At 40.2% G+C, this 23,467-nt stretch overlaps 1 protein-coding gene across 15 annotated transcripts in view; it reads left to right on the top strand.

Moving 5' to 3' along the window:
- Positions 1-23,467, top strand: part of LOC106082465 (supervillin) — a 927,162-nt gene that overhangs the window by 506,399 nt on the left and 397,296 nt on the right. For 14 of the 15 annotated variants that reach the window (XM_059360289.1, XM_059360288.1, XM_059360287.1 and 11 more), the window contains one exon: positions 11,521-13,666. In XM_059360289.1, coding sequence (XP_059216272.1) covers positions 11,521-13,666 — 2,146 coding nt within the window. Of the gene's footprint in view, positions 1-11,193; positions 11,396-11,520; positions 13,667-23,467 lie in introns of those variants that run through there. The other variant, XM_013245001.2, reaches the window with a different exon arrangement.

The raw sequence follows: 23,467 nt of genomic DNA, 5'->3' as shown, positions 1-23,467 counted from the left end.
GGTTGTCCTCGGCGAACGACCGCCACCCATATCACCTGAAGAGCAACCTCCCCCTGGCAAACCAGAGTGGTTCTGGCTCAATTACGATACGACAGAGCACAGATTGACACCAACGCCCATGAAGTCTGCCCGATTGTAACCTGGGACAACACGACATGCGTCTCCTGTTTAGCTGTTCATGCAGACCCACACGACTCTGACCCTTATCTCTCTGGACACACCCCACCTTTGTCACAGAGTTCCTGGATCTGGAACCAAGCAGATGAAAGATAAAACACAATACCTTGCCGATGAAGGATTCCATCGGGTCAATCTGGTACGTACAACCGGCTGCCATGGGATTGGGCATAAATTTGTTGTTGTTGTTGTTTTTATAGCAGTTTGTTGTGTTCTACCTTTCGTCTGCTTGATTCTGTGGAGTGCCCAGATCCAGGAACTCTTCGACTAAGATGGGGTGCGTCCACAGGGATCTGGGTCTGAGTCGAGTGGGTCTGGCTGGGCAGTAGAACAGGTGACGTATATCGTGCGGTCCCAAGGACTACATTCACCCGGTAGCCATTTACCGCATCTGCTACCGTGTCCGCATGAATGTTGTCTAGACCTGCATGATATGCTGCTTGATCTAGAGGTTCCCTCTTGTAGCGCTGAACCTCACGCTCTAGATCGTGTAGATCTACCTTAAGGCTTCTGGGCGGTGGATATCTATCCACAAGACGATGCACAGTGGGCCAAATGGCAAAAAAATTGGAAATAAGTCTACAACTTTTTATCTGTTGATTTTAGCCATACAAAATGTTCTAGACATTTGTAGAGGAGGACATAGGCTTTCAGAAAAGTGCTGTTGTTGGTCCATATCTTTAATACAGGGTGAGCTACAGGGTGTCAAAGTTGACCACTTTTGACTTCTCCAAGCTTCTGGGGGCCATAACTTTTGATCTACTCAACCGATTTACATGATTTAGGACTCTAGAGAAAGAGCTTGACAAGATCTAAAAAACTTATGCATAAAGTACCATGCCATCGTGTACTGTTAAGGAGTTATGAATTGTTTAATTTTAAAATATGAAAATTTGGCCTTGGTTTTTTTCAGTGTTTTTTTAATAACTCCGTCAATTTTAAAGCTATAAACTTCATACTTCACACAAATTATGCCAGCATATGTGTGCATAAAATACAAAAGGAATCACGTGAATATCTTTGGCGGTTTAAAAATGGCATCGTTTTCAATATGAAAAATATTTTTTTTGTCAAAAAATTGCAAAATTTTTCAAAAAAGATACTCCCATTTCCTTTAAGTTTTCGCAAACTTTGGCCGTCAAAGCATTATCATTTCTTTCCATTTTCACAAAGTCGAGGTATTAAGAAAAGTTTTAAGTGCTAATTTGGCTAATTTCGATATCAAACAACACCGTTATCTTAAGACCAAAATGGCCAATTTTTTTACTAAACTTCAAAAGTTTCTCACTGGAAAAAAAGTTCCACGGGGATTTTTTCGCTTTTTTTGAACTTAAATGAAAGCTTAAAATGTTCCCAACATTTTAAGGTATGTCTCGCCATATCCTAGCCATAAATGAGATCGTAGCGATCAAAATACTGAAAAAAGTCAATTTTCAAGTAGTGCTATATTCATTGCTAAAAAACAAGTATTACGTCACATTTTATTGCAAAGATGTTAAATAAACTTTTATTTGGTAACACTTCTTCTACAAAACACAAAAAGAATCATGGAAATATCTCTATTCTATTCCATTTTATGGAACCGGCAATAAAAAAGTCAATTTTTCAAAAAAGTCGAATTTCCCAAATTTTGTTTTTGTTGTCCTAATTGCACATGACACACTATAGCCATATTTACGCAACATACCTTATCGTAAAGGAAATTTTCATACCTTTCCAACGATGTATAAAACATTTCTCAACTCGGATTCTATCTACTCTAAAATTCATTTACACTTCATTAAACTCTATATAAAAATGTCTATTTGTGAAATGGAACCTTATATGGGGCCTACACTAAAACATTGATAGATTTGCCCAGGGTTTACAATACAAATGTGTTAGAATAAAAAAAGGTCTCCTGCCAAAGTTTAAAAAAATTGGAATAAAAATATGTGTTTTAGAGCGAAAACACTTCGCATCGGCGTGCGTTTATATGTATATTAGCTACTCCCAAAATAAAAAAGCATTTTAGTTTTGTATTATTTGATTTTATTCTCTACCAAATAATCTAAGGTATCAAAATTTAAAAGCTCTTTAATTTGAATGGCATCGGGATCGTCCTTATCTATATCGTCACATATTTTTGGTAGCCATTTAGTTCTGATGCTGTATAGTACCGGATCAGACGATAACAATAAATATTGAAGTAAATCATAATTTTGGTTAAATTTGGTGCTCTTTCGGGTATTGAAAAGCCGGAACTGTTTAACATCTCTATTACGGGATTCCTGAGCTTCTTCTGTAAGTTCTCCTAACGGAAGTATGTTGTATTCCACAATTTCCTTGCCATGATGTAAGACTTTATGTACTGTCGGTGTTAAAGCTTTCCACGAATATAAATCAGATAAAATGTTTTTTGTGTCATTACTATAAGCTTCAAATTTGGTTGAATTTATCATCTTTTTGCTATTGATTACAGCCAAAATCACTTTGAATCGTCTTAGCAAGTGTTCATCAAGACCGGTTATTTTAGATGTCGATACGGGGTCCTCAAAAAACCGCCTTGCCGAGTTGCCATCATTTGTGCTTCCGTATCCGTAAAGAGGTTTATCTATTATAAGTCCCTTTTGTTTAAACTCCAACTGGATTCGATTCTTCTCTTCCTGCCTCATTTTGTGAAGATCTTGGTTGTTTCTAGCAGAGACATCGCGGTTTCCAGGGCTAGTCCGATATTTAAGGTCATACGATAAATGCAAACAATACTCCATGAATCGAATTCTACAGTGCAGGGGCGAAATACCGAAATTGAGCGCATTTTCGTTTACTAAATTTTCATCAGACTTGTCCTCGAATTGCCCATTCTTCTTGCCACAAATATTGCATCTCCAATTGGACATAACGCCAGTTAATGCGTTTGCCACCTTTCCATCGATCATAGTGAGTTGTAGTTGAAACGAAACTTTTATATTTCTTCCCAATTGGTTTATAACAATCATGGGTAATGCAGCAATTTCTTCCTTTATTTCGTTCACCAAAGATCGTGTTGTGTTCCGGTCTTCCTTTGTATACTCAAACCGAATTGGGCGACATAAATATTTTGACCCAGGTGTTCTATTTATCCATATATCTTGAAATGCATTTTCTTTCGATGATGAAGATTGGTCCTTGTACAATCTCATTCTCAATGGTACTAATGATGCCATGAAAATTGATGCGAAGTTGGTATCTATTTCTGTTTGTTGCTTATATTCGGAAAATCCAGATGATCCATCACAACCCCATTTGCTGATCAAAACCACTTCGGAATTATTACATGTGTTCAACTGTTCTTCAGTAAAATTAGAAATAATTCTAACAGCTGTATTTTCAACAAGATCAGCAAGTTTCACTCTTGCTTTTAATTCGTCCACGTATATATTTGATGGCACCATTTTCGTCCTGGTGTTGTACAATTTATGTTTTGAGGGTAAACAACCCCATCCTTTTTCACGAAGAGCCTTCCTCATTGTTGAGTATTTGTTTCTTGAGAGGCCTAGGTTCAAAATCAGGGCCAGTGCATCTTCCTCCGTGAATTCTGTAGTCGATTTTGGAGTTGGAATACTTTCTACCATTCTCTTTACCCTTTTCGGAGATGCTAATGGTAAAACATCGACAATTCGTCCAACATTTTTTGGTTGTGTTTTTAACAATGCTGTTTTGAACGTATCTTTTATTAAATTTGGCGGATGTGCCGCCAATAGTTCCTCTTGTTTTTTCTTTTTGGTTTTCTCCGTAACTTCGTCGTATGCTTTGCTAGGCCGGCCGGGAATCAGCGGTTTAATTTCAATAAGTAGATCCGATTTCAGCCACTTCTCATACATTTTGAAAAACTTGATTTTTGCGAATGAACATTCTGGCAACCTTCTCTCAAATGATTTGTAGAATTTTTCAAGTTTGTCTAAAGCGTCTTTATTTAGCCTTATTCCATATATGTGGTCCAAAGTGTAAACAAGTTCCTTAAATGACTCCGTGTATGATTTGGAATCATTTTTGATGTCCCATACAATTTTCGAAAGAGTGGAATACTTCAGTATGACTTCCATAACTTATAAATGTCCTTTACGCCTCTACAAAATATAATGAAGAAAATTTGGATTTTGTTCAAATATTTATGCAATATATTCACAATTAATGACCCATTTCAGGTATCAGACGCAATCGTAAAAAGGGGTCCAAAGTGCCTCTTTTTACTTACTCTTCTATAATTATTTACCTGGACTCGAATTTGGTTAAAAAAAATGACAATGAATTTTTTATGGGTAGGTTTTTTCACATTCATTGATACGGTGGATTTCCTGGGAATTCGACATAGCGAAACAGGTAACATTTGTCTGCATCAAATCTTAACACAAATATATATATATATGCAGGTATATTTCTAGGTTACTTTTTATTCAAAAATCATCAGCTTACATTAAAAATAGATGTAGGTACTATACAAACGCACGCCGATGCGAAGTGTTTTCGCTCTAAAACACATATTTTTATTCCAATTTTTTTAAACTTTGGCAGGAGACCTTTTTTTATTCTAACACATTTGTATTGTAAACCCTGGGCAAATCTATCAATGTTTTAGTGTAGGCCCCATATAAGGTTCCATTTCACAAATAGACATTTTTATATAGAGTTTAATGAAGTGTAAATGAATTTTAGAGTAGATAGAATCCGAGTTGAGAAATGTTTTATACATCGTTGGAAAGGTATGAAAATTTCCTTTACGATAAGGTATGTTGCGTAAATATGGCTATAGTGTGTCATGTGCAATTAGGACAACAAAAACAAAATTTGGGAAATTCGACTTTTTTGAAAAATTGACTTTTTTATTGCCGGTTCCATAAAATGGAATAGAATAGAGATATTTCCATGATTCTTTTTGTGTTTTGTAGAAGAAGTGTTACCAAATAAAAGTTTATTTAACATCTTTGCAATAAAATGTGACGTAATACTTGTTTTTTAGCAATGAATATAGCACTACTTGAAAATTGACTTTTTTCAGTATTTTGATCGCTACGATCTCATTTATGGCTAGGATATGGCGAGACATACCTTAAAATGTTGGGAACATTTTAAGCTTTCATTTAAGTTCAAAAAAAGCGAAAAAATCCCCGTGGAACTTTTTTTCCAGTGAGAAACTTTTGAAGTTTAGTAAAAAAATTGGCCATTTTGGTCTTAAGATAACGGTGTTGTTTGATATCGAAATTAGCCAAATTAGCACTTAAAACTTTTCTTAATACCTCGACTTTGTGAAAATGGAAAGAAATGATAATGCTTTGACGGCCAAAGTTTGCGAAAACTTAAAGGAAATGGGAGTATCTTTTTTGAAAAATTTTGCAATTTTTTGACAAAAAAAATATTTTTCATATTGAAAACGATGCCATTTTTAAACCGCCAAAGATATTCACGTGATTCCTTTTGTATTTTATGCACACATATGCTGGCATAATTTGTGTGAAGTATGAAGTTTATAGCTTTAAAATTGACGGAGTTATTAAAAAAACACTGAAAAAAACCAAGGCCAAATTTTCATATTTTAAAATTAAACAATTCATAACTCCTTAACAGTACACGATGGCATGGTACTTTATGCATAAGTTTTTTAGATCTTGTCAAGCTCTTTCTCTAGAGTCCTAAATCATGTAAATCGGTTGAGTAGATCAAAAGTTATGGCCCCCAGAAGCTTGGAGAAGTCAAAAGTGGTCAACTTTGACACCCTGTAGCTCACCCTGTATTAAAGATATGGACCAACAACAGCACTTTTCTGAAAGCCTATGTCCTCCTCTACAAATGTCTAGAACATTTTGTATGGCTAAAATCAACAGATAAAAAGTTGTAGACTTATTTCCAATTTTTTTGCCATTTGGCCCACTGTGCGATGATTTGAATGGTCTCTGCGATAGCAGCCCAAAAGGTATTGCTTAGACAGCATGTAGTTATGTCTTCGCACTGGTAGGATCTTTGTCTCCTGATGGAGGTGGTCCACATGAGAACTGAGTAGACAGCCCGTCGCAGTTGGTAGGGCGGCATTCTGGCAGATCTGAATATTATTCCACTGCATGTCACAAAGTTGACGAAACCACAATGGCGCTGCATAACTTACCACAGACCGGCCAATTGCTTTGTACGTGGTCAACAAGGTTTCTTTGTCTGCACCCCAAGTGCTGCCAGCAAGTGACTTGAGGACCTTGTTTCTACTATTGACTTTATCTCAAATTGCTGTGGCATGTGGGGATAATGTGTACGAGCTGTTAAATGTGACGCCAACTATTTTGGGACACTTGATGGTTGGAATCATTTCTCCATTGACCATCACAGTCAGCACGGCATTCACCTCGCGCGTATTTGAAGTGAACAATGTGTCTGAAGATTTGGTGGCAGATATCTTCAGATTTCTTGAGGGAAGTTCGTTCGCAGACGGTCAACCTGATAACATGATCGTACAATCGCCCGCATATGGTACGATCTCTATGCCGTCTTGAGGGGGTTTAAATGGAGGATCCAGGTAGATTCAGATTCCTCAGCATCACTGTAGAGATTCCGTCGGGGCCCAACGCTTTGGGTCATTTGGCGCCACGGATGACATTCGCAACATCACCCACGGTAAATTGAGATGGCTGTCTATCTGCTCGGAAACCACAGATACGCCGAATGACTCTCCTCCTTGCCCTGTCACTCTCGGGATGCACTGTAAATATACGGTTGATCTCCAAAAGTGACTGAGGTCCTGTAATCCCGTCTACCGGGGTTCGAGAGTGACTTAATAGTGGACCATAGCTTCTCTAAACGGGTGCCTAAGGTACATTGCTCCAAGTGTTCCAGCAACAAATTCCACTTATGTTCGTTGACTACACTGTTAATTTTAAGATTCAGCTTGCTGATTCTGGTGTTAGTGGGGTCCATACAACGAATCCCATCACGCTCGTCTGCAAGTACCACTGCCTGCGCCGGGAAATTGGGCTGCCTTTGGGTTATCCACCGGCTGGTATAAAGCAAATGGCTGCTGCGTTAATTTTGTCTTCGAATTTCCTCTCGGCAACTAGCACCTCCTAGGGGGGTGTCCGTTCACTGAAGCGGCGATTAGTGTACTCTCTAAAACCAGCCCAATCGGCCTTCTTTTGATTGATAAACGTTCGGCGCTCAAAGGTTATAAAGTCCGGTGGTCGGTAGATGGTGAAAATTACGGGGAGGTGGTCTGACCCCAAAGAGATCGGCTTGCCAGAATACGTCACTCAGGAGATCAGGGGATGGAATGGAAATGTCTGGCGAGCTGCTACACCTTCTCGTAATCCTAATGGATTACTAATCTCGTATCCTCATTCACCGTGCAAAACGTGGAGCCTTCAATCTGCTGTGCCAAAGATATGCCCCGCTGGTCGTTACCTAGGGGAGTATGCCATGAAATGTGATTCGCATTAAAGTCCCCTAAAACCAGACGATTATGGTCAGATAGTAACTCAGGTTTGTAAGCTTGGCCATTAACTGGGACACTGACGGAATTTACACGTTGTATCTCGGCAGTACCGGACCTGACATCTATCCCCATGCACTCCATGTAGGGGTCACTAGCACCAGGCGCAGGCTAGATGGGTCTTCACTGCACGGAATGGTGTATCACGAAAGCCAATCCCCCCAACCTCCAATCCTTGAGCGATCTTTACGTAGCACATTGTATCCTTGTCAACTGTGCAAGCTGCAAGTGTTGGTCAGCTTTGACTTCGGATTGCTGCGACCAATATGTTCTTCCGAATCATAAAATCCACAATCTCGTCGATCTTGCTATTCAATTGCAAAATTGATACACTTCCCGGCACTGTCCTGGCAATATTGGGACTGGGATGCGGCTGTTGCGTATATTGCTGCACGGGAGAGGTCGGGGGGTCACTTAGTCCGACGACGAGAGCGGGAGGCGACGATGACGTCGCATGTGACTTACTGCTGTCTATGTTCGCACAGAACCATGCAACATATTCAGTATGACTATACTTCCGTAGTGATGTAAGACCAGGGCAAGATCGGAAATGTACCCACTCCATGCACGGGTAACACCTCACCGACACTTACCGATGATGGAGGCGGTTCTGACAAACCGAACAGAACCAGGGTCCAGGATTCTTTTCAATCCAGGCACGGACCAGAAGCGTGCGTAGAAGGCACTTTGGGTTGTGCCACATCCATGAAGAACAAGTAAGAGCGTGCTAAGTTCGGCCGGGCCGAATCTTATATACCCTGCACCATGGATCGCATTTGTCGAGTTCTATGCGCGGTATCTCTTTTTAGGCAAACAAAGAATATTGAATAAGAACTGTTATGCTATAGGAGCTATATCAAGTTATAGTTCGATTCGGAACATTGTAGAAGTCATTGTGTAATATTTCAGTTCATTCGGATAAGAAATGCGCCTTGTAGGGGCTCAAGAAGCAAAATCGGGAGATCCGTTTATATGGGAGCTGTATCAACCTATTGATCGATTTGGACCATATTAGACACGTGTATTGAAGGTCATGAGAGAAGCCGTTGTACAAAATTTCAGTCAAATCGAATGAACATTGCGCCCTCTGGAGGCTCAAGAAGTCAAGAACCCAGATCGGTTTATATGGCAGCTATATCAGGTTATGTACCGATTTGCGCCATACTTGCCACAGTTATTGGAAGTCATAACAAAACGCCTCATGCTAAATTTCAGTTAAATCAGATGAGAATTGCGCCCTCTAGAGGCTCAAGAAGTCAAGACCGAAGATCGGTTTATATGGCAGCTATCAAAACATGGACCGATTAGGCCCATTAACAATCCCAACCGACCTAAACTAATAAAAAGTAAATGTGCCAAATTTCAAGCGGCTAGCTTTACTCCTTCGAAAGTTAGCGTGCTTTCGACAGACAGACAGACGGACGGACGGACAGACGAACGGACATGGCTAGATCGACTTAAAATGACATGACGATCAACAATGTATATACTTTATGGGGTCACAGGCGCATATTGTAAGGTGTTACAAACAGGATGACGAAATTAGTATACCCCCATGCTATGGTGGAGGGTATAAAAAAAAGACGAGCACGTACACTGACGCGGCAGCCCTGCCATTGAGTCAATCCGGCACGTACAACCGGCTGCCATAGGATTGGGCATACATTTGTATTTCAGTTAGGCGGAGTGAAATGTGCTAAAATTTCCTTAAAATCACTTAGTTCAAGTGATTTTTTTCAATTAACCGATTTTTTGTACTGAAAGGTGTTCAACTAAGGGGATTGAACTGTATTTCATTTAGTCTGGAAATTTGCCCATGAACCATCCATTAAGGGACAGAGACAAACTTCTGAAATATCAATGAGTAATGTCCGATTCAAGGTTAAGCTCAGTGATAAGGATCCTCCTTTTTATAGTCAAGTCCGAACGGCGAGCCGCAGTGGTCGCACTCTTTCGGGAGAAGTTTTAAATGGTTTTTATAATTACATGGAAAGGTACCTCACAAATGTTTCCAGCATTAGTAGTGGAAATTTTATTCATGCTGGGAATTACTTTATCACTTTTTATATCCTGCATCATAGGATAGGGGATATATTCAGTATGTTATTTCCGACCCTTCAAGGTCGGAAATAACATATACGATTAGACGATTAGAAATATATATTTCTAATCGTCGTAAAATTCGAAGACGTTTTAACGACGTCCGTGTGTCTGTCCTTCTGGCGGTTGTAATGTCACTGATGTACTTCTGCCATTTGCGGCCTTCGAAACCCCCGAAGGAGTGGTCCTCGCCTATTCCAACAGCTTCCGACAGAGCTCCGCAAATCTTCTCTTCGTTCATTAGCCCTCTTTCCATATATAGACAGCCTTCTGAATTTCTCCAGTCCGGTATATCCACTTGTAGTTAAGGGACTGATGACAAAGGGGCCGATTTTTTCCGCTTATACCCTAGATTGGGCCTGTCATTTGTGTGAGCTACCCTTGCCGGGAGGACACTCCCCTGAACACACTTTCTATCTTCCAATCTAGATATCTCGATATCTGAACACAGTGTGGTTCACATCAGACCATAGTTAGATATGGCTGCCATATAGACCAATCTGCCGATTTAGGTTCATAAAGGTGGATTATTTACCCGATTTTTTTTGAAATTACCAACAATCAGTTGCATTCGATTCCTTGACATACTTGCCAGTTACAGTACAGATCGGACCTTAAAGGTCAAATAACAATGGAGACATTCGCAGTAGAGTTATAATGACATAGGATAAGAAATATATCCAAAATGGTGGGTATCCAAAGTTCAGCACGGCCGAACTTAATGCTTGTCTTAAATTCATTCACCTGATGTGTTACATATCTTTCAAAAGCAAGTCTTGACAAGAAAGCATTCATGGTTCATGCTTTCTGCCGTTTAATAATAGAAATCCTTAGCATCTGCAAATTGTATATGATTTGTTGCCATCGAAATGAAAAATTCAAAACAAACGGAAAATTAAGTAGACTTCGCTAGGCGAAGAATTCAAATCATTTATGGGTTGCTTGATTGGCAGCAAGACAATCTACGCGGTTGTCATAACCAAGACAGCACTTTAATTCATCACACAGAGCCAAAAAGATTTTCCAGTGCAAAGCAAATGGGTGTACGAGTATATCTGCCCCGCTTTGATCGCCCTGCCCCAGCCAAAACGTTACAATGGATGGTCACAAAAACGAAAGAATAAGCAAATATTATAGTTTAACGCTTGGCTTGATTTCAGTTGATTACTTAGCCATAAATTTAATTGGAAAACGCCCACCCCCCAAAGCCAAGATAATAGATGAGGTGAGTGGGCCCCCACATTGTAGACGAACATGCAAAATTTGCAAAAATCGACATTGAAAACAAACGTCTGTTGTAATGTCAGCTCTGCACCGCTGCTAGGCAGTCAGGTATGACAGCATTTCCGAATTTCAGCCAGCTTTAGTCTTCAAGTGTCTAGCTAGCTTTGAGGCAAAGTCTTTTCATAGAATTGCGGTTGAAGCGCATTTTTGGGGGAAAAACAATGCAAAATTTTAAATTACCCAACATAGCTGTTAAAAATTTCCATTTCAAATCCTTTACACTCCAAAGTAACGAAGCCAGTCATGACAATGAGCTCACCACTTGCCTCATACTAACCCAGGATGTAGTGAGTGTAAAATATGTCTGTTTTCAATGTGATTTCTATGGCATATGTGATGGTGTTGCATGTATGTATATATGTTTTTTTATATATATGTGTGTGTGTGTGTGAGTGTGTTTGGGAGTGTTTCGATGTTTCGAAGGCTACTGGTGGCATTTGAGAAATAATCACTTTCTTCCTCTATCTTTGCAGATGAAGCTGCAGCCCGCCGCAGGAGGCGTCGTGAATTGGGTATGGCCCGTACCTTGGTGCCTGCAGAGGATGCTGCTGCGGCTGCTGTAAAGGAATTGATTACCTCTCCCTCCTACTCTTACTCAAGGATTCAAGCGATGTCACCAACCAAACCCGCCATACGCAATGATCTTTCTTATCACCTGGAAATGGCCCGCAGAGGTTTGGACCCAACTTCCACCGCCAATGCTTTGGCCAATCGACGTCGCGCCCAAACCGCCAGCCCCAAACAATTGAACGAAGCTCTGTCCTCCCCAACCAGCGGCGCCAATGGCAGCAAGGCTCAAACCATGCCAAAAGTAAGCCGGCGTTCGGATACTGTTGCCATTGGGGAGTTGCGTAAGCAGCGCACCGATGAAGTGAATCGAAAAATGAACGAACGCACCCGCAGTGATCTGGCAGAGATAATGAAGATAGCAGAAAATGCCAATGAATCTTCCGAGACTGCAGCCGATGCCATTGCTCATCTCACTAATACGATGCACCGCCTACGCATCAGCCAAGAGCGGGATGAGAACGAAAACAATCGCAGCTCACCTTCGACCACCGGCAAACATGCCACATTTCATGAGGAGAAGTGCATCTATTATGATCCGGAACCTCTGGAACATGTCGATCACAATGGTGGCGAGGCCAAGGAGCGTTCTATTCTGGGAGGAATTCTTCGTTATCAGCGTTTGTTAAAGGCCCGCAGCATAGAAAGGGAATCGAGTTTTGAGCCACCAAAGCTTTCACCCATACTAAGACGTAAAAGCACGGACGATCCGCTCAACAGCGCTCTAAGTCAAACACCCAATCAAATTGTGTCGATACTTAAGAAGAAGGATCATCTGTCCGCCTGCGAATCTAGCTCGGCTTCGAGCAATGCCTCCCCCGTCACCTTTTCGGCCAGTGTCATGGATACACCGTCTAAGCAGAAACGCGCTGGTATCCTCAAGAAACGTTCCTCACTCGATGAATCTCGTTACTATTCGCGGTCTCATTCTCCAGATGAGCGCAGCATTTTCATAAAATCTGCTCGCCGTAATTCGCTAGAGGAAACTGCAGCTAATGGTGGTGCCCTTGGAGGTGCTTGCTCTCTAACTCAGGGTACCCATGGCATTCTCAAACAGAGCAGCTATGATAGCTTCAAAAGTGATAGCTGTCCTTCGGCTGGTGGGGCTGTCGGTGGTGGGGGAGGAAGTGCTGGCGAGTCTCAACATCCCCACAGCATACTCAAGAAAAAGGATTCAACATCCACCCCCTCGGATAGTGCCCAGCATGGAGGCACCAAACATGTTTCGATCTCTCAAGCTGTGATTCTGGCAGCTGCCGAATTGTCAGCCAATGAACCAGCCGACAATTCGGTCTTCAATGAAGAAGGCCTCTCCTTTACACCCTGTAACGAGGAGTATGACATCAAGCCCATACTAAAACTGGAGACGTCCATCAGTGAAGATGCGGTGAAGCCACCAAAACCCATTCTCAAAAAGAAATCCTCCGGCGACTCGGATGAACATGAAATCAAACCCATTCTTAAGACATCACGCAAATCAAGCCGAGAAGAATTTGATTTCGATCCCTTTTCCGAAGGTGAAAGTGCGGCAGGAAGTCAAGAACCTCTGGTTAGGCCCATACTCAAAACAGACTCACCTTCCAAGCGACGTTCGCTTGGTAGTGGCGAAACCACCACCACCGAAGCTAGCAACAATGGGGGACGAGAGGCCAACTCACCCTTCTTGCTTAAAAGACGTACTCGTTCATTGGAGCGTCAAGACCAGACACCTGTGATAGATTTGGGAGCCGCTCTTAATGCTATTGCTACCTCACAAGAGAACACCGACGATCTAGTGGCCAGTCTGACCTCATCCACACCGGGAGCCAATATCTCAGTGACAGATCGTATAAAGTCCATGGAAAAGTTCCTTACCAATCAAAGTGCAACAGCTACAACTCCAAGTGGTGCTGCCGTTAATACTTCATGGGAGTCTCCCTTGCAAAATGCGGCAGAGGGTGCCGCAGCTCCAGCTGCTGTTGGTGCAAAAATCTTGAAGCCCAGTGTCATACGCCGTGATTTGTTGAAGGATAGATACAAAACTCAACCCATAACCAGTGACGAGAAAAATTTGTAAGTACTGCCCATGTATTTTATTTTTTATTAAATTTTTTTAATTGTAATGTAACGGGTTTTGGCTCATTCGGCTGTACTAGTTTGGTATTACAATTCAAAATAGAGCATTTGATCCAGCTCGAGATCATATTCATATCGAAATAGTGGAAAATAAGGTTTTCTTCTGAGCTTAAAAGTGTTAGAGGACTTATTGAGCCCTGTTTCAAAACAAAAGCGTGCCCTACACCATTCTCAATGCGTTGGGTATTTAAGGCACCTTAATCAATATAACAAAGACGTTAGTGAAGATACATGGCGTATCAGAAATCATGATCCACCAAGCCAGTCGAAGTGTTTTGAATCATAACACACACTTGCTCAGCTTTTTGTAAGTCCTTTGCTATGCTTTGAGGTCGAGTGCGAGGCACTGCTGCCAGCGGCACAAGTTTAGGCACCGGCACTTAGGTGGGTACACTATACCAGACATGAACCAACTTAGGGTAGTGGGATGGAAAACAATTAAGGATTTTGTAAGTAGCACGTAATTCCTAATTTAGATTTTTTTTTAGAGGTTACATTTTTTGTATTTAGAGCGCACAACAAGCCAATTACTGGCTTAGGTGTATGTCCATAGTGCCACGGGGCGGATTATTCTGCTACGCTTTTCTTTGAATTGAAAGCATTGAATATGATCTCGAGCTGGAAGATGTTTGAAAAACAACGAAAAGTATTTCGTTTTGCAATAATCAATTCAAATAATGTGTTAAAATAGATTGTGGAGACTTTGCGATTCCATTAATAATACAAATATGGCCATGAACATTCCATTAAGGAACAGGGGCAAACTTCTAACATATCAAGGAGTTCTGTCCGATTCAAGTTTACGCACAATGATAAGGTACGTGTGCGAACGGTGTGCCGCCGCGTGCGACACTTTTTTTTTTTTTTTTTTTTTGAATTAGTTTTTGCATGGCATAGTACCTCACAAATAACGCGAACATTAGCAGGGGAAAACTGTTTCCTGATGATATCGCCAGGTTTCGAACCCAGGCGGACCTCTGCGCTACAGTAGTAGCACTATGTAACAACGACCGTCTTGAGAGTTTAAGTCTATTCTATGGTCGCCCTGATTCCTGGCTATTAAAAGATTTAGTTGTTGTTTGTTAATAAGTATAATCAGTATTGTCTTGTTCTCATAATTTGGATTTAGCTGGCACCCTGAACATTGACTTTAACTGGTTTTTATCAAGTTCTTGAAGTTTGTGGCAACAACCGATCGAATCAGAACTACTATCTGGCTTGATTTAACCATGTCTGTCTGGCTGTAGACGTTCATGTAACAGTATGTTGTGTTTTCATCCTTAAACCATTTGCTAGGTTCTGCTAAATTACCAGATCCCAGAACTCTGCATCATGGGTGGGGTGCGTACAGAGGGATCTGGAGTAAGATGTGCTGGAAATTTGAACAGTTATCTTGTCGTGCGGTTTAAGTTCACAGTCGGGACACAAATCCAGTTCTTCGGCATCTATTTAAGCCATTTAGGAATTGAGGCTGTTGCACCGGAATGGAGTTGAACCAGAACTGCTATCGTTTGCCATGGGCGGTTGACTTCTTCAGGTGCTATGGGTGTCAGTTGGTCTGTAAGAACGACAGTTCACGACTTCCAGTACTGTATACAGGTAGATACTGCTGTGACACGCCTGATATTCTGCCCACTGATCTAGAGTATCTCTCTTGTAGCCTTAAAACTTACGCTCTAGATTATGTAGACGTACACTGATAGAAAAATGTCGGTATCTTGCCAATAGCGCGTGATATTATTTTGTTCGCATCATTGGCAAAGATTTTTAATACCATTTGGTATCAATTCAATGCCAGACAAAGAAGACTATTAAGAATTGACGGCGTCACATTTATATTCTTGTCATTGCGCCAGAAGTGTTGTTGAGCTTTGTACTTAAAATATTGACGCGATTATATCATATTTGTTAAACAAATAAATAAACTGTTTTAATATAATTTGAGTGCGTAAAACCCTGTTCAAATACTCAAAAACAAAGAACATGGAAGTGGTACAAATTCTAAGAACATTCCACATCAAAAACGTGATAGTCTCTTATGTGGAAAACTATGCTGTGTTGGTATAATCCAATGAAACCCACTTCTGGAAATCAATGGATATGAAATCAATTGCTGAATACAAGGAATTGAGGTTGGTCACTGTGTAACATTACTTTTTGCTATTATTAACATAAATAATCGAAATAAAATTAGATTAAAATTATTTTCAATGTTTTATTTTTTGGTTCATAAAGGTTCAATGGTTCAATAACTGTTTGGTACAAAAACCAATAACTGTTTGGTACAAAAACCACAAAAAATGGTATTATTATTAATTGGTATTAAAACCAATATCAGTTCGGTAATAAAGCCAGTACCATACGGTACTTATCATTTTATATTTCATCCATACCATCCGGTATTGTTTTTGTACCATACGGTGTACTTTACTATCAATACCGTTTGATACTGAATTGAGCACGTTTGGTCTCAACTTTTCTCTGGGTACACCCGGCAGGGGATGTCTATCCACATGATGGTTAGGTTAGGTCTAAGTGGCGGTATGCCATCTGACTCAGACGTTTTCGTCCATTGTGATACCACAGGAAGAGGAGAAGGAAAATGCATTGTAGTTCCTATCGTTGCACAGTGGGAGAAAATCGAAAAAAAAAACCGATTTGAGAATGGATAGAGATAGTTAAACCTGAGGAATTATCGAGATTATGTGCAAAATTTCAAGGCTCTAGGTGGTCCGGGCGACTTTTGGTTACCTCGGCTTTTCGAAAAATTGTTCGCATCCTACAAAAAGTTTGCTTGAGGTGTACAGTATCGAGGATTTCGGGGATATGCGAGTTTTAGTTTTTATTTTTTGAAATTTTGGCCGAAATTGGCTTTGTATTTTGCCATTTACGAATACATTTGTGGTTCGATTTTAATTTTTATGCATGATTTGGATTTGTAAAAAAAACCAAAATTTACAACAACCTTGTCGTAAAAATTGTTCACATCTGATTGTTCAGTTGGAAGTTATACAGTTTGGAAATCAAAAAATGGGAAATATCGAACCTGGGCACACGGAGCACCAATGAGAGCTGTTGCTGTTGTCTAGCGTTCGAAGCCATCAATACAACTTCCAACAGATGCCCGGAATCATGTGCACCATGGAAGTTGTGTTATTAACGCAGAAAAAAGTCTGTTATTACACGAAAACACATGCATTGGGAAAAGTACAGCTGATAGACAGTGTTGTCGAGCGTGGTTAATGTGGTAATTGTATCATAGAGGCGTTTTCACATTAAATACAATTCAAATACAACATACCAACGCACGGCCATTGAAGCCATCACACCTAATATGTTTGAAAAACTGGCTTAAATATCTTAATTTTTATACCCTCCACCATAAGATGGGGGGTATACTAATTTCGTCATTCTGATTGTAATTACTCGTAATATTCGTCTGAGACCCCATAAAGTATATATATTCTTGATCGTCGCGAAATTTTATGTCGAACTAGCCATGTCCGTCCGTCTGTCCGTCCGTCTGTCTGTCGAAAGCACGCTAACTTCTGACGGAGTAAAGCTAGCCGCTTGAAAATTTGCACAAATACTTCTTATTAGTGTAGGTCGGTTGGTATTGTAAATGGGCCATATCGGTCCATGTTTTGATATAGCTGCCATATAAACCGATCTTGGGTCTTGACTTCTTGAGCCTCTAGAGTGCGCAATTCTTATCCGATTGGGATGCAATTTTGCACGACGTGTTTTGTTATGATATCCAACAACTGTGCCAAGTATGGTTCAAATCGGTTCATAACCTGATATAGCTGCCATATAAACCGATCTGGGATCTTGACTTCTTGAGCCTCTAGAGGTCGCAATTATTATCCGATTTGCCTGAAATTTACGACGGATTCTCTCATGACCATTAACATACGTGTTTATTATGGTCTGAATCGGTCTATAGGCCGATACAGCTCCCATATAAATCGATCTCTCTATTTTACTTCTTGAGCCCCCAAAGGGCGCAAATCTTATTCGAATTGGCTGACATTTTACACAGGTCTCCAACATATAATTTAATTGTGGTCCAAACCGGACCATATCTTGATATCGCTCTAATAGCAGAGCAAATCTTTTCTTATATCCTTTTTTTTTGCCTAAGAAGAGATGCCGGGAAAAGAACTCGACAAATGCGATCCATGGTGGAGGGTATATAAGATTCGGCCCGGCCGAACTTAGCACGCTTTTACTTGTTTCTTCTTTGTTTTAAGTAAAATTTGAACAAGACTTAAATTGGTCCCATATTTGCTTCAATAGGCCTGGCTGCCAGATCATGTGAATTTTGAACTATTCAGCCATCTCGTAGAGAGACTGCGACTGTTGAGGTCGGGTTTTTGAATTCAGAAATATATTCTCGAGGAATTTAGTGGCTGCCTGGCTGTTTAGAAGATACTTATGCCACTCGTCGTTATGACATTACATCTTAGCCATTTCACCACTTCTTTAATTGCAAAGATCCAATATAGTCATTACCGGTGGTTAAGTAATAGTGCTTTACGTGCTCTATACTTATAAACAAAAGTTTGCCGATAAAAAGAATCCTTAATTGAGTCGTCAAGCCAGAGCACTATCAGAAATGCGTCCGCCCCATTTACTGGCTATACTGATACCAGCCGATGATGGAGGCGGTTTTGGCAAACCGAGCAGAGTCATGATACCGGGTGATCCGGTGCACAGAACCGGATACAAATAGATCGGGTCCGATCTTTCTTTTCTTCTGCTGGAGTATGGCTTCAAGGCGGATCGTATGTAACCCATATACCGAAAAAACGGCAAAATCATGTCTTGTTTCAATGCTGCTTTCATATCAGTGCGTTACCTCTCGTCGTTTTAATGACGTTTTCACTGTCTCATCGCACTTTCAGTTTGAACTGAATCATCTCTGAAAGTTAGGGGCATATTCATTTTGTCATTCCGTTTGCAATACATCGAAATATCCATTTTCGACCCTATAAAGTAAATATGTTCTTGATCAGCGTAAAAATCTAAGACGATTTAGCCATTTCCGTCCGTCTGTCTGTTGAAATCATGCTATAGTCTTTAAAAATAGAGATATTCAGCTGAAAGTCTGCACAGATTCTTTTTTTGTTCATAAGCAGGTTAAGTTCGAAGATGGGCTATACGGACTATATCTTGATATAGCCCATGTAGACCGAACCGCCGATTTAGGCCCATAAAAGCCACATTTATTATCCGATTTTGCAGAAATTTGGGACAGTGAGTTGTGTTAGGCCAATCGATACCCTTCTTCAATTTGGCCTAGATCGGTCCAGATTTGGATATAGCTGCCGATCTCTTGATTTAAGGTTTTTGGCCCATAAAAGCCAAAGTTATTTTCCGATTTTGCCAAAATTTGGGATAGTGAGTTATATTTGGCCAGTCGACATCTTTCTTCAATTTGGCCCAGATCGGTTCAGATTTGGATATAGCTTTCATATAGACCGATCTCTCGATTTAAGGTCTTGGGCCCATAAAATGCACATTAATTGTCCGATGTCGCCGAAATTTGAGACCTTGAGTTGTGTTAGGCCAGTCGATATTCTTCTCCAATTTGGCCCAGATCGGTCCAAATTTGGACATAGTTGCCATATATACCGATTTAAGGTTTTGGGCCCATAAAACACGCATTTATTGTCTGATTTCTCCGAAATTTGGGACAGTGAGTTGCGTTGGGGCCTTCAACATTTAAGACTTTGGGCCCAGTGAGTGAGTTGCGTTAGGCCCTTCGGCGTCCCTCTTCAATTTAGCTTACATCGGTTCAGATTTGAGTAGCTGCCATATAGACCGATCTCTCGATTTAAAGTTTTGGGCCCATAAAAGGCGCATTTATTGTCTGATTTCTCCGAAATTTGGGACAGTGAGTTGCGTTAGGCCCTTCGACATCCCTCTTCAATTTAGCCCAGATCGGTTCAGATTTGGATATAGCTGCCATATAGACCGATCTCTCTTATTTTATCTGAGTCTTAGCCCTATAAAAGGCGCATTTATTGTTCGATTTCGCCGAAATTTGACACAGTGACTTATGCTAGGCTTTTCGACATCCGTGTCGTATATGGTTCAGATCGGTCTGTATTTGGATATGGCTACCACAAAGACCAATATTTTGTTCTACAAAATTGAACAATGACAATGAAAGGTGGTTTACATATATACTCGAGGTAGTGGGTCTCCAAAGTCCGGCCCGGCCGAACTTAACACCTTTTTTTGAGGTTAAAATTAATTTTGCCATTGTTTTAAAATACGAAATCACAGTAGAAGTGATTTGAAGTCAATTGTTTTTGTAAACAAAGGTCTTGATTAATTATGTTCACTGAAATTTGTTCTCTAAAGACAAAATGTTAAAAATACGGTTCCAAGAACATTACAATAAAATTTGGAGACAAGACGATTATGGTAACCTTGTTAAAAACAAAACTTCCCGATCCTGAAACCGTATTTGCCATTTCAATATGGAACACACCATTCATATACAAAAAGGCTAAAATGCGCATAAATATCAACTAACTATTCCATCCATATGGATCATCATCGATAGCATCATCGATCTATTCCAACAGATGTTCGATATATTCAAAATAATTGAGCCAACCTAATTAAAACAAAATAGGGAAAATACACAACAAAACAAAAACAACATCGTGTGATTATAAATAAATCTCCCAAAAGATATTCTAAAAATAAACAAATTTTCCTTACGAAAAGAAAAACATAACAAAAACCAAACATCGATGAGATGTGAAGCAAATCGTTGCCAGAGAAATATTTGAAAATTCTCTCTACCTCTCGTGCAGGAAACAGCGTTGTACATAATTTGGCGTTGTTCCAAAAAGTTTTCAGTTTTCGGTTTTTATTTTCGTTGGCGGCATGTTCCATGTGAACATTTACTGTTAAACCATTCTCGAATAGCCGGCAGGGCATTCGTTAATCCGTTGCATTTTTAAAATCAACATCATTTCCCCAAGGAGTATTAGGGTATTACCAAGGAAAAGACAAGCGCAAAAGGAAAACAAATTCTTATAAGGAAATGAGAATACTTTTGGTTTTAGGATTTCTAAAAATAAAGTCACAAATCGCAATGCACACCGATTATAACATGGGGTATCGGAAGACTTTTGTCTAAAGTGTACAGAATAGATTAAGGTCTTGCATGACTTGGCACAAAATGCTAACGGTAAAGTAAAGGGTGACTGCCCTCTAAACGTTAAGACTTTGTTGAGTTGAAATTTTTGAAATTTTATTATCAAAATTAGATGCTTATCAAAATATGCAAGACGTATCCGCTCCGCTGCGCCTTCTTCCACTTTCTTATTTTATAAGAGCCCTATACTGGCACGATCAGGAAAGTCCTGTTTGGAGGTGCTGGTATGGACTTTAAGATATTTCTCCCCAATGTGGATATCATATTGGTGCTCTACTCCCAAATACCTTTCCTTTGAGCCTTACATTGCTATGGTCGGTAAATATGTCCGGTATGGGGGTATTTTTGGGGGTGAGGTGGACCGCCATATATTAGATTCGTACTCTAGTCTTAAATACCTTTCATTTTAGCTCCATATTGTCATTATTAGTTTATATTCAAATTAAGCGAGCTTTAAATGTGGCGCGGCTCCACTAGATATCCCACCCTAAATATGGTTACCAAATTTTTGTTTTTTAGTTTTTATAAACAAACTAAATTTTGCATAAATTGCTCCACCCATCTCCGAGATCTAGCTTTTTTGAAAATAGGGTAAGTGGAGAGTCCGCCCACTAAAGTTTGGATGCTAGATATACTTCATTCTTTTAGTTTTGGTGGTGGATTGGTGTAGCCAAACCCTTTGCGCCGAAAGTGGATATCAGATTCATACTCTACTCTCAAAAACCACATTTGAACTACAATTTGCTATAGTCGGTATATATCTGTGGTTCAGGGGGAGTTTATGAGATGAGGCGTCCCTGAAACACTTGGCCATAAAACACATATATAAAGGGTGATTTTTTTGAGGTTAGGATTTTCATGCATTAGTATTTGACAGATCACGTGGGATTTCAGACATGGTGTCAAAGAGAAAGATGCTCAGTATGCTTTGACATTTCATCATGAATAGACTTACTAACGAGCAACGCTTGCAAATCATTGAATTTTATTACCAAAATCAGTGTTCGGTTCGAAATGTGTTCATTCACCGTAACGTTGCGTCCAACAGCATCTTTGAAAAAATACGGTCCAATGATTCCACCAGCGTACAAACCACACCAAACAGTGCATTTTTCGGGATGCATGGGCAGTTCTTGAACGGCTTCTGGTTGCTCTTCACTCCAAATGCGGCAATTTTGCTTATTTACGTAGCCATTCAACCAGAAATGAGCCTCATCGCTGAACAAAATTTGTCAAAATTTGAACACATTTCGATCCGAACACTGATTTTGGTAATAAAATTCAATGATTTGCAAGCGTTGCTCGTTAGTAAGTCTATTCATGATGAAATGTCAAAGCATACTGAGCATCTTTCTCTTTGACACCATGTCTGAAATCCCACGTGATCTGTCAAATACTAATGCATGAAAATCCTAACCTCAAAAAAATCACCCTTTATTAGATTTGAGCCCCTTTTTTCCATAATCCACAAATATGTCCAGTTGAGGGGTATATAAGGCGGGGGCGCCACCCACTCAGTAAGCCCTGAAAAAATACCAGCATCGTGCTCTACTCCCAAATTTCTTTTGTTTGAGCCCCAATTGCCATTGGACTACCCCCATACACTTGGCCTCAAATTTGGATATCAAATTCCTTTTCTACTATCAAAAACCTATTATTTGAGCCTCTTTATGCCATAGTAGGCAAACATGGCCGGTTTGAAGGGAGTTTAAGGGGTGGACCCTTAAATAATATCAGCATCGTGCTAGAGCACGATTTAGTTTGAGCCCCATAATGTCAAGCATTTTGTAGGTGCCTATCAAGATATTCAGGGATACGGGTCTCATTCAGATCTACACACTTTAAGTAAGTATCTACTTTCAAAATCATATTTCAAAGCTATCACATTTTTAAGATCCGTAGGTCCTCCTGTGTCCATCCCAATTTGAGGGTAAAAAGTGTGCTCTACTACCAAAGCCCTTTTATTGCTGTCCTCTTCTATCCTGGTCGGCCTTCATATATTATTTTTAATTCCTTTTTTTTTTGGGTAGGATAGGGGAGAGGGATTGCCCTCTGTCATATCCTTCCATTTGAGTACTATATTCTCGGTCGTCCTACATGATAGTTTGATGTTTTTTTTTTATAGGGAGGAGTGGGTTGGTCCCCCTGACGCTAAGACCCCAAAGACAATTTATTTGAGTCCTTTATTCTCGCGATCTACGTGTCCTGCTAAACGGCAGGGCGTGACCCAGATACTTGAATCCTTATATCAACATTAGATTCGAACTCTACTGACATAGACCCTATTTTTAACTCACACATTATCTTGCTCGAACTACACGTCATATTGAAGGATATTTATTGGTTGGGCCGGTCTCAGACTCTGTCGTAAATCTGTATACCATATTCGTAATCAACTCCCAAAGACCTTTAATTTGATACCCGTTTTATGATGTTGGACATTCATGCCCGTTTTGGGTTTTTTTGGGGTTGGGGTGGCCCTGTAGACACTTGGATCAAATTCTTATAACAAATGTGTACTCAACTTCCAAACACCTTTCATTTGATACTTATACCAT

Source organism: Stomoxys calcitrans, chromosome 1 (genome assembly GCF_963082655.1).
Source record: "Stomoxys calcitrans chromosome 1, idStoCalc2.1, whole genome shotgun sequence".
NCBI classification, from domain to species: Eukaryota; Metazoa; Arthropoda; class Insecta; order Diptera; family Muscidae; genus Stomoxys; species Stomoxys calcitrans.
The sequence above is the reverse complement of the archived record's forward strand: the minus strand, read 5'-3'. Positions and strand labels throughout refer to the sequence as shown.